A 12,783-nucleotide genomic window follows, 5' to 3' on the forward strand; every position below is an offset into this window, starting at 1 on the left:
ACACACACACACACACACACACACACACATACACACACAGAGCAGCGGTATCACCACTAGCTTCAATCTCGCTTGACCATTAAATTTACACCTCTTCGATCACCTCTTCCCCTCGCCACTTCTCCAAGTGCATCTCAGCCTCTTGACCCAGGAAGATCGTAATGATGTTATACTTAATTGGTCCAAATGATGAAGTTGATGATAACTCACTAATCAACGAGAAAATTGTTCTGGCATTCCGTAGGCGCGAGGTACCGTAGTGGTTCATCTTGGGTGTTGATGTATCGCCTCTCGGAGTCACTCATTATAATGTACAATGAGCACAGAGATGTTGGGACAACGTCTGGATCAATATTGATCTATTCTTGTTGATGGGTCGGTGTGTTTGGACCAGGATACTGAACGAAAGGATCAACTGATAAATCAGTGAGCGCATCCTTTTGTGAACCCTTAAATGAATCTATACAAGTCACTTTGTGAACCAATAAACAAATCACTGCATGAGTCATTTCACAGATCCAAAAATGACTCTGTGCATAAATTAGTCTGCGAATCCTTATATGAACCCTTTCTTTGACCATTTTGTGAAACAATAAATGTACTCAGGTATGACTCGATTGAATATGTGAGTAAATTTATCAACGAATTGTTCTCTGAATATAGGGGTTAGTCCAATGAATCTTTAACGGATCCTATGCATTAGTTCGTCATAAATCCGTGCGTTAATGAAGCCATGAATCAATTTGAAGTTCAACACAGTACCTCGCAGTTACCCTGTAGCGCAGTCTTCACCAATCCCACTCGTCTAGTCTCAGTAAGTAGATCTCAGGACCTCATTCGCCTCCTCTCCTACAGACAGAGAGCCTACGGACCTCTTCATCGTTAAACTCACCGAGTGACCTTCAACTCCGGACTTCGTTATCGCTTCACTCACTTAGAGGACTTTGGGACTTAAAGTTTATCAGCTTTCGTAATAAGTAGCCTTCAAGTCTTAATTATTCTCAAGGCCCCTGAGCAGTCTTTAGGGCTGTAAACTCTTAACAAGTTCCCTAAGATCTATTGATCAACCAGTTAGTGGCCCACAGATATATACATCATCATCATCATCAACATTTACACCCAGTGCACCTCAAGGTTTATATACTCTACTGCAGACTGATTACCTCCTGTGATACCACTCATATTCTCCCAGGTTCTAGGACACGCACTGGTATGGTGTACCTGGATGTGTGGAAGTCTAGATAGGACACTTATTGGCTAATGGTGCCTCCTGTAGCGTTAGCTGATAAGCTAAATGTGTTTTCGAAGAATTCGACTATACTCGATGGGGTTGGTGTCCAAGATGAGGTGGGTCATCCATGCAGTGAGAATGTGTTTGGCCTCAGTATCATCTCAGATACCTGGGAAAGGTATTCAAGGCTTTTTTTTTTTTTTTTTTTTGAGCCGAGTGGTGGTTAAGAGAACAGCACCGACGGCCATAACGACCCTGGAAGTCGAGAGAACTAAAGACCACGTACCCATCGAACCAAAATGATTGTTTGGGATGAAAGGGTAGCCTTACCTTCAGCGAGGAAAAAGACTGGTTTCCTAGGCTGTGGATGATGCCATTGTTATCCCCGATCTGTACTTATCTTGACCGGCCGCCATCCTCTCAACATGCAGCGGATCAGTCAGCGATGCAGTGGAGAGCAATCTAATGGTCAACAGGTCCATTCCGTCTTACAGACATTTCACCTTTTCTCTCGTCTCTGTCCAACGTAAGATTCTTATGAATTACGTTAGATTTGTTAAGTCCCTGTTTAACCTGATATCCTTCTTATCTTGTGATAAGATTATTAAAAGGACTACTGACCGTAGAGGCTCAGTTTATTTCCTCCCTCTAACAGCCAGCAATAATCTCTGGCGCTGATTGGTTAGTTGAACATCGTAACTGTAGTTCCGACAAAATGGAACTGGCTGGTTCGTATGTAAAGTTTGACCATTGCCAGGCATGATTGAATATCATCTCGCTCAGCGTTTCGTTGAACGCCGAGGGAAGCAAAGCTTTAGTTTACTATAATATACCATTAAAGATATTCAGGTGACAATATAATATCACAAATTTCACTTTCAGATCTCCCCTAGTGATGTATGGTTCGTCACTACGGTATTTCATCACCCTCAATTCAATATCTAACATTGCTACACCTTACATGTTGATATACACTGACTCGTATAAGATCTAACACTTCTACATCACAAGTATAGATAATTAAGTAGGATCTAAGTACCACATCACTTTACATATAGCTCACCCATAACCAGGTGAGGTTTGAGTACTTCCTCCAACTTACGATTAGCTTAACCACTACCAGAGAGAATCCTGTGCCAAACCTCTCCTTCAACATAGCCCCCCCACACATCTTCTCTCACCAACTGGTGTTCGAAATCCCAGGTGTCATTCTCTTCTCCCTTGCCCAACCTGATAATGCTAGGCCTCGAGGAAATCCTGCCCATCCATAATTTCGATTAGAATCTTGGTGAGGGAATATCATCGGGAGAGATATCGAGTATTATATATAATATCTGTTGGTCGAATATTCATTCAATATTATTTTCGAGAGTGAGGGTGTCGCCATCGTTCATATTCCACTACTGGAAGTTGTTAATGTTATATCTTTTATAGTATTTATTATAGAGACTATGACTGATATCGTAGAATGGTTTCAGACTTTGGAAAATAATATTTTGGGGGGAAATAGCCAACTAACAACAGACGATTTGTCTATAGTTTGTACCATATGTTGGATCAGATCCCCCATTGAGGTTACGTCAATCCAACCTGTTGTTTGAATTTCAGAATACGCATCATAAAGCTCTCTCTCTCTCTCTCTCTCTCTCTCTCTCTCTCTCTCTCTCTCTCTCTCTCTCCTGCAAGGAACGTTACCTGTCGTCATATCTACGCTACTTTGTAACATATGGTGAAGCAGAATGGAAATGCACCCAGCAATGAAGGAGTAACACTTGCCATGTATAAAAATGATCTATAGATATTAAAACCCGTTGCTGTAAACTTTTCTCATGGGATGAGAATTTGTGTGACTTTTGCATCAGCTGTAGCTACAGGAGGTGTAAGAATTAAAGAGAAGCTGTGCATGAAAATACAAAAGATATCTGATCGTATGTCAGGCAGCGTTGCCGTCTATCATCGAATGTCAGCGAGGTTCATTGTGCCGTCTGTCATCGTACGCCAGGCAGCGGCATTTTGTTTTACAGCTACGTATGCCAGGCAAAGTTACTGGGTTGTTTGTCATCGTACGTCGACCACAGTAGAGTGGTTCTCTACATCATACGCCGGGCACTGATGCTAATATATGATCGTATATTCGGCACCGTATAATAATACATATGTATAGTATAGCACGGCTGGCAGTGGCGGTCTGTTTCCGTTATCGTACATTAAGGGAAGATATTGTCTTTTCTATCTATTTGCCACATTGTTGGTCGATGAAGTTGTTGGAATGGCATCTTGCAATTTTTTTTCCCCACAGTGGATCACAAGAGGAGAGAAGTAGCAAAATACATCTGATTGGCTGGTCTAATTCATCGGCAAGTCAACGGGCTTGTAATTATTGGAAATTATTAGCATATTTTTTGTTTACTATTCTCTGCTGTTATTAAGTGACAGAAACTTATAGCTATAAGGAAAAAATTGTCCATTCAACTAAGGACTCGTTTGTGTATGTGTATGTGTGTGTGTGTGTGTGTGTGTGTGTGTGTGTGTGTGTGTTTTGAAGTATGATTGCCCGTGTGTGCATGTGTGTGCGTTAGCATATACTTAACAAAGTGTGTATGCTTTTTCATGTCTGTATGTTTATACGTATGCGATCATATGCTTGTGTTTCTATGTATCATGTGTCTGTATTCTCACAGTATCTTTGTAAAACGTGTGTTATGTTTATACTCAACAGATGGTTGAGGATAGAACTACTGGATATAAACAATATAGATATAGTGTGAGGACAAGTCAGGATTCCACTGACTATTCATACATGTTAAGAAATATTGTCGTTGAATTGACTAGACGAATACATCCCCCGCAACACCATTAGATTCCTTTATTAGCAGATAAATTGGTGAACCTTATCTTATCAAGCATACAGAGAATTGTAACAGGAGTATTAACAATGGAGTGTACAAGAAGAATAGATTTATGACACACAGGTTTTTTACACAGTTTGATAGGTCTTGACTGTTTAATAACGTAATGGCAGACGAAACAGAAGGGGAAAAAGTAAAATAGGGAAGAGCGAAAGACCCGCCATGATTCATAAGCAGCCAATATGATAAATGAAGAAAGGTACTCAGCAGCTTATGCTAACTTGCAAGACCTGAGGCAAAAGACGACCTTCAGGAAGAACCACTGTGATGTAAATCACTTTGCATACTTCCTTCCATCACTTGGCGCGTGTTTTTGAGCATGGGAAGATAACCTGGTAGCGAAACTTGATTCAAAAATCAGAAGAACATCGGTTCGACATAGCCACTCGTTCCTTATATCTGTGAGTCTGTTACGTGTCACTGATTACATCTCTTAGCGATGATGTTTTTGCTAAGGTATTCATGCGAGGTTGTCTGTGTGGGTTCAGCGATATGCCTTGATTTCAGTATACTTCATTCACGTTCGGCATGATACTATACACTCTGGTCTGGTGACGTGCATTAAGGAAGTTCTGAACATTCTATGATCAAACAATATACACCAGACCTGTTGATGATAAAAAGATAACATTATGAAAAGAGCTCTGCTGGCTCTTTGTCCTTTAAATTATACGTGGCATTAGGTCTAAGTTCATAGTTATAAAGTATGAAGTTGAGACTATAAACACAAGTCCCACAAAGGCTATATATACACAGTGAGGGCGTGTATGGCCTCAGAAGTATCTTGAAGATCTGAAGAAGGTGTTCAACATACTTCGAGTCATGGTTATAACTTTTCGTTGAAGGCCTCTATACCTCTGATAGTTGGTAGGCCTGAAGGCCTCTATACCTCTGACAGTTGGTAGGCCTGAAGCCTAAATAAACAACGAAGCAACAGGTCACAAAAGGGTCTCTTCTCACGGTACTTATCACAATTCAGTTCCCCGGCGGGTACATCACTTCCTTCAGGAGAAAAGGGTAAAGGCCTCTCCACACGTGAAGTGTCTTTGAGGAAAAGAATGTGTCATATACAACTCAGAGCGCGGCGAAGCGCCACACTTACACCGCTGCCTCCCTCATTCAGCTCACACAGACCCTGTGAACAACCAGATCAAAGGGCTTCTCCCTAGTGTGGCGCCGTGTATTGCGGCGAGAGTGTTGGCCCTCAAGTGGTGGCGGGGTGTAGGATGGGTGATGGAGGGAGGACCATTCATCCCTTCGGTCGCAGGTGCACGTCCCACCGTCGCTTTTATAATGATATCAACTTCACGAGGGTGCTCTCTCTCTCTCTCTCTCTCTCTCTCTCTCTCTCTCTCTCTCTCTCTCTCTCTCTCTCTCTCTCTGTGGAATGGGAAGGAGAGAGGTATTTCTCCACAGGTGTAAAGTTGAGGTCTGGCCTGGTACATAACCTGAGGCTGAACGTACCCGATTCATCCCGTGGAGTTAGCAATAAAGGTATTGGTAGATAGGGAGTTAGAACCTGCTTCACATGTTTTAATGGACGACCAGACGCCCATAATCCGAAGCAGGTGTACAGGGGTTCATCATCATTTACATATAACCTTTAAAAATGTACTCACTCCTTTATACGAGTCAGGTGTATTTCTCATGAGTAATGTGAGAGGATGGATTTCGTCTAGCTATTTAGAGTAAAGAAGATTTCTCATTCTGGGTTCAGTAACATGCGTCTCTCTCTGTGTTAGATGAGTGAGGGGCGGTGGCTCTCTAGGTGTGTGTGTGTGTGTGTGTGTGTGTGTGTGTGTGTGTGTGTGTATGTGTGTGTGTGTGTGGGATGAACAGAAGAAAAACTCTTGTCTTTTTCAAAGTGTGAGTTGAGATGAGAAGTGAGTCTATGGGAGGAAAGAGACTGTCTCTCAGCCTTGGAAGGAGATGGGAGCTGAACTCTATCTTTCTCAGTGTTTGTGATGATACGAGATATTGTATGGGAGGAGAGATGGGATGGGTCTGTCCCTGTAGGTAAAGTGGAAAATGGTGCAATATATTAACCCTACTATTACTCTTTATTTACCTCCACGTGTGATGCTTTCGTAAGTCCTCATACTCTTGCGCTCTAATTAGCATCTGATTAACACTAGAGACAACTAATCACATCAGACTTATATATGTATATATATATATATATATATATATATATATATATATATATATATATATATATATATGTGTGTGTGTGTGTGTGTGTGTATGTGTGTGTGTGTGTGTATGTGTGTGTGTGTGTGTGTGTGTGTGTGTGTGTGTGTATGTGTGTGTGTGTGTGTATCCTGTATTTCATATGAAATGTAATACCGAAAGGAACATATTACGTCTGTTGTAAAGGGGAGGCAATATAGAGACTTGGAAAGAAATATTCCCTCAACTGAAATATGTGTGTGTGTGTGTGTGTGTGTGTGTGTGTGTGTGTGTGTGTGTGTGTGTACTTAACCATATGGGCGGGTGCTCGCACTTTCTACGCTAATCAATACATCAAACTACGTGAAATCATCTTTGCATGTATTGGGTACACGATCACTCAGACCTTAACAGTGAGGTCAAGACTAACAGTTGTTCTAAGCTCATGAAGAGCAAGTAAGCCCAGGTTTCCAAAGTTCACCGTGTGTCATACCTTCCTCATATGCTCAGACTTCAGACCCGATCACACACATTTCGGCTAAGTCTTCTCAGTCATGACGAACATGTCCACCCCTCCAGCTCAAGAACGTCGTCTTTGGTTATGTACATAGGTCTGTGTATTAAAAGTGTAGTGGAGAACCCAGGCGTTCGGTCAGTTACTTTACATGTACATAACTTTCATCAGTGGAGAGTCGAGGCTAGAGTGACCTCTTGCATTTTGAGGTCAAATCTGTGAATATAGATAGGATTCCTCATCGCCCTGTAGCCTTCGGTAGGTGGGCATTCTCGCAGATGGATAGCTTGACTCTTGAATTCACGGAAAATGGCAAAACCGAGTGAGTGGAAGGTGAGGGAGGCTGTGAAAAAGGTATATATAAACTCTGCATGGTGTATGGCTGCGTGGCCAGGGTGTCGGGCCCGGGATCAGAGGGTGGGAGGGTATTGAGAAGCTCAGTGGGCCGGAGCCCTTCGTTACGATAGGACGTAGGTGACGGTCGCTCCTCCAGAGCCTTCTCACTCGCGCCCCTCGTACACTTCGATATTATGTGAGTCGCTCTTCCCTGATAACGTTTTACTCATTCTGAAGCCTTAGTGGCACCATTCTCGCGTTGGAAATTGTGTTTAGTTTGTAGATTAGATGGAAAAGATCGTATATTAAAAAAAAAAAGAGATTGACGAGTGTTCTTTCTTTAATGAGTCGGAATTTTGCTGATTCTGAAACAATGTCTGAGTGTGTTCATCACCTGACGCATGATGTTACTTACGCATACCTTTTTTTTTCTCATCTTGCAGATGTGCAGCAAAGTCAGAGATTACACGTGAACCAATCAGTGTTTCCCCACGTGATCTTCCGGAGCTAATGGTCATATAACGAGTGACAGGTGCGTGGTACTTCACAGACACATTTCCAACCTTAGGGAACACTTGTGGACTGGAAGGAAATTAAAAGGAAAAAAAATGGCCAAAATAGAAAATCAAGAGACAGTTCAGGAGGACGGGAGTGACGCGGTGGATGATAACAATAATAACAACACAGACGAGAACGATAACGAAGATAACAAGGCTGGTGGGATGTCTGGTGGAAAGTACCAGTTACGTCCCCGAGCGGTCCAGCCACGGCGTCGCTGTGACAGCGAGTGGAGCAACCTCCAGGAGGCGGTGCGGCACAAACAGCGGCCACCGCCACTGTCCAGGTACCGCAGGAAGACGGCCAACGCCCGGGAGAGGTACCGCATGCGGCAGATCAACACGGCCTTCGAGAGCCTACGAGGCGTCTTGCCTTCGTGGGTGTGTAGCCGTCGCGCCGCCTCCGAGATGACCAAGATCACCACGCTGAGACTTGCCTCCGCCTACATCAGGTCCCTCCAGGATATCCTGGAAGGTAACACGCACCCAGACACCTGCTCCTGGGTCCTTTCCAGCGTCCTGGAAGATGCCTCTGAACTCCAGCAACCTCAGCTTGACCTCCACCACAACGCCACCACCAGTCCTGGAAAGTTCCAGCAGTCTCCCCACCACACGCCTGCAGACTCCGACTTCGTGTCTCTCCTGTGTACCTCATCGAACTCCGAAGTCTTCCAGAGCGACAGTGAAGCGCTCTCTTACCTGGCACCGATGTCTGAGACGGAGACCGTGGCACTCTGGTTGGGGCCTGAGCCTGAGCCCCAAGCTTGGCCCGACGGACACCACTCCCCGCTGGTGTCCTGATGCCTGGAGGAGCGAAGGGCGGGACGCTCCTGCTGGAGACTGACATGTGATATTCCAGGTTCTCCAGATATGACACTCTGGAAAACCGACACGCAAAAGTGGACTAGTACTTCCAAACTATAGTGAGAAACACCCCTGTGTGTATTCCTGTCGCGCATTGACCATGTTTGTGAAAGTTTTGAGAAAGTATAAGTAACAAGTGGAAATATATACCATAACACAAGTACTATCAAGTGCATCTCCTTGGGAGGATATGTAGAATGGTAATCTACAGCAATCTTGCCGAAATCGACCGTCCTTTAGAGAAAACATACAAAAATACAATCCATTCATCCTTTTCTGACAGTAGGCAAATTTTAGTCAAGTAAAGTGCCGCACGAGTAGCTTCTGTGGCTCACCATTCAGAAAAAAAAAGAAAATCAACTGATGAACACATTAAAAAATCAGAGAAGTAACATCAGGCACAAGTCGCCGCCAATAATTGTCATATGAATACGTCAAAACGTAAGAATCGACGGAGTAATATCATAGGATTTATACCAGGAGACGCTTCCAGGTCTTGTGATTCTCTAACTAGTGTCTAATAGTCAGATCCAATACCACTTACCTGTAGTTCACTTTGAGTGACGTTTTCACTACCTATGCGATCCTTGGTGACTGTTCACTCTTCCCACCCTACATATTTTTAAAGGTCTTTTGTCCATAGATGTCAATATTGGCTCATCAAGTTTGTTGCAACCTTAAACAGGCTTTTTTTCACCTGTTAAAGGAGCTTTAGGGTCGTTACTGAAACTATTCATAATTTTTATAATAATTGTCTCAAACGAAACAGCACTTGTCCCGAACGAAACAGGTGAAAAATATGGTAAGCTCTAAAAACAAATTCTACATTAACAGGTATCCTTTAACATATGATGATACACAGGATTCTTTAAGATCTAGAAATGTAATGAATGAAACAGTGATTTGATACGAGTCAAAATTGAATAAAATGGTCGAGGAATCAGTTGTAGAAAGCTTAGCCAATGCAACATAGAAACTGTTGCACAATTAACTCAATTAATCTTTCAATCAATAGAAAGAGAAATAGAAACAATAACAGAAAATCAAGTGAATTGTTTAACAGAATCCAAGAGCATCTTAGAAATACTTGGCATTTAGGATTCGTTTATGAAAACAAACGAAGTCTAGAACACAGATCCTTGGGGTGTGTCGAGTGGCAAAATAAGACTTAGAAATAGAGTGACTAGATGATCTGCAGCTGCTGGATGGCATGATGATATACAGCTTGACCGAGACGGGAGATAAGCTTGACCGAGACGCAAGATACAGCTTGACCGAGACTGAAGATACAGCTTGACCGAGCGTCGTAGCTGAAACGTGGATGAAATGTACATTGTGTAGCTGGACTGAATGCTATTGTTATATTGTTTGAAACAAATCTTTTGTGATAAACTTAACTTTTGGGGAAAAAAAAAGACATGACATAACTGTCACTTCTATGATGTGATACATCTAACATACCTTAAAGACATGATACAGCCATCACTTCCATGATGTGATACACTTAACCTAGCCAAAAGACGTGACACAGCTTTCAATACCATAATGCAATACTCCGAACATAGCTGAAAGACATGATCAAGCCGGTGTTCCCATGATGTTACAGACCTAACACGAACTAGACCACATAACACAACCGTCACTGCCTTAAATGCGATATACCTAATACACCAAGACATAATAAAGCAAACCAAAAGACATAGCACTGCCTTCACTTCCATGATATGGCACACCGAACAGGGACAAAAAGACGTGACACGGCCGGATTTGCCATGACACAAGTCAGCTGGATGCCTGTCATGACAAGCAATGCCTCTTGACAGGGTGAGGCACTGGGGGTCGTCTAATCTACAGCCTGGATCTTTTGACTCTCCTCCTACACTCTGCTCTCTCACACATCTAGCCTCTTATCTCGACGGTCTGTCTCCGTAAATGTTGATGGATCTACATTTCCATCTTCTCCAGTCAACAGTGGTGTTCCTCAGGGTTCTAGCCTGCTTCCTACGCTCTCTTTGCGTTCTATTACTGATATCCCAACCTCAGAATGTAACCCAAAGGCTGACGATTCAACACTAACAATTCTCCACGCCTTTCGAATCCGCTTCGTCTTTCCTTGCTCGATCGACTTTTCGTCTCTTCTCGTCACAAATGTCTCCATAAACTCAAACTTGGACAAGATATCCCCCACTGAAGTAGATGTTATTCATTTACTTTCAACATCACTAAAACTCAGCTTCTCCAAATTTCTTTATCTAAAAAGAAACTCTCATAACTTACCCATCTCTTCCCTCACGGCGCTTATAATTCGACATCGTAATTCAGCATCACCCTGACATTCAGTATGTTTTTGAAAAATGCCACATTACTCAAATTGTTAACCTTGCCTCTAAAAACCCTCTATCCCAGCTCAGATTCCAAAGATTCTTTTCCTCTGAACAGTCGCTCTGATTAAAAGAGTCGTTTCTCGTAAATAGTTGCTCCGATTATACGTTTCTTTTCTTCTAAAATATTGTTACGATTTATACAAAAGATTACCTTGTCTTTCTGTAGAGCATTCACATCTAGGGAGGTTCTAACTCTCCGCACTTACTTGGCACAGGCAGATCTAAGGGAATCCAACTCAGTTCCCCCCTAAGCCTTTCACCCCAGTGTTGGTCCTCTTTACATCCTCTATAGGTTATGTTGTAATTTCTGACTGCATTTGTTTCCCCGCCATTAGTTAGGCTGCGTGTTGACTACGTAAGTCCAGTGCCCCACATGATTTAAGTGTAGCCGTCAACAACTCAAGGGTGAGCTGTTATGATTTCTCCTGCCTTCACTGTACCACGAAACTTTAGAACTACTTACTATTTATGATCTGATCCTTTTATAAAGGTAGTAGGCTTTACATGTTCAAAATCTCGAAGACATCTCTCCTCTTTATCATCTGTCGCTTTGGCCGTTTTCCATATTACAATTAGGATGAAGGCTTGTGACTGGGACCTTCACAAAAACGATATGAATACAATACAGTTCACACACTAGTATGTGCTTCCAAAAAACACAATTGTTGTATCAACCTATTGTAGCATTGTATTGTAATGTTATATTGTACTTCTGGCAATGCTAAATATCTTTTTAAGAAATCTGTACGATCGAAAATTCTAATCTCATATCTGATACTTTCGTTATTCGTAAAACACTTTGTTACTCATATGGAATTCTTATCTTTGACATCCTGACTCCCCTTTAGCCAATGCTGTGTACCCTATCGTCTGATGACAACATAAAGTCCAGGACCACAAAAGACACTGGACGCACTCAGTCTTCTAATTAGGACCACAATAGTCACTAAACGCACTCAGTCTTCTGATAAGGACCACATCAGACACTGGACGCACTCAGCTCTCCTAATCAGGACCACAATAGTCACTGAACGCACTCATATTTATACTTGGGAACACAAGCTATAATGAACGAACTCGGTATTCTACTTTAAACCACAACAGATTCTGAAAATACTTGTCCATTTAGAACTATGAATAGATACTGAACTCGCTCAGTCTTGTGCTGAGAAACACAAAAGCCCCTAAACACACTCTCCCTTGTAATTAGAACCACAGCAGACACTGGATCCACTCATTCTTTCACTTAATACCAGAGCAGACTTTGAGAGCACTTATCTTTGCACTTCTCTCAGAAATATGAGACAAACGAATGGTCTAAGAATCTGGTGTCATAATGGTTTCTCATTATTCCCCTCACACTAGTGTATATGTATATATTTGTATACTTTTTCGGGTGTTCTTCAATGTTCTTGTGGATATGTCTTTCTGTGAATTGTCTGTATATATGTTAATTCTATCAACAATGAAGGTGTCATAATACTGATTAGTCAATGAATATAATTAAAGGGTTTCTTTCGTAATTTGTGTTTCTCTTAACCCCAGGATTTAAGTTCTAAGATCTCTGTTTTCTCTCTATGCTGTAATTGTGAAAAGCTGAATTTTATAGCAAGCAGGTTAAAAGCAAAGAAAAAACTTGATTGTATTCATTTTTTATTATGATACATGTGTCACACCTATATATACACATATGTGTGTGTGTGTGTGTGTGTGTGTGTACACCTATATATACACACATATATATGTGTGTGCGTGTGTGTGTGTGTGTGTGTGTGTGTGTGTGTGTGTGTGTGTGTGTTCTTAATATGAAACTATACAG

General features: G+C 42.1%; 1 protein-coding gene across 1 annotated transcript; it reads left to right on the top strand.

Annotated features, from left to right (window-relative positions):
- The first annotated feature begins 7,262 nt into the window (after positions 1–7,262).
- On the top strand, positions 7,263–12,481 carry LOC139753468 (helix-loop-helix protein delilah-like). The gene is made up of 2 exons (XM_071670019.1): positions 7,263–7,355; positions 7,603–12,481. The coding sequence occupies exon 2, from the start codon at positions 7,768–7,770 to the stop codon at positions 8,515–8,517; it is 750 nt and encodes a 249-aa protein (XP_071526120.1). The 5' UTR covers positions 7,263–7,355; positions 7,603–7,767; the 3' UTR covers positions 8,518–12,481.
- Positions 12,482–12,783: the final 302 nt, after the last annotated feature.

The sequence above is a fragment of the Panulirus ornatus genome, chromosome 14 (assembly GCF_036320965.1).
Source record: "Panulirus ornatus isolate Po-2019 chromosome 14, ASM3632096v1, whole genome shotgun sequence".
Lineage (NCBI taxonomy): Eukaryota > Metazoa > Arthropoda > Malacostraca > Decapoda > Palinuridae > Panulirus > Panulirus ornatus.

Excerpts from the sequence above, each read along its gene's own strand:
- LOC139753468 (XM_071670019.1), top strand. The coding sequence starts at position 7,768 with ATGGCCAAAATAGAAAATCAAGAGACAGTTCAGGAGGACGGGAGTGAC.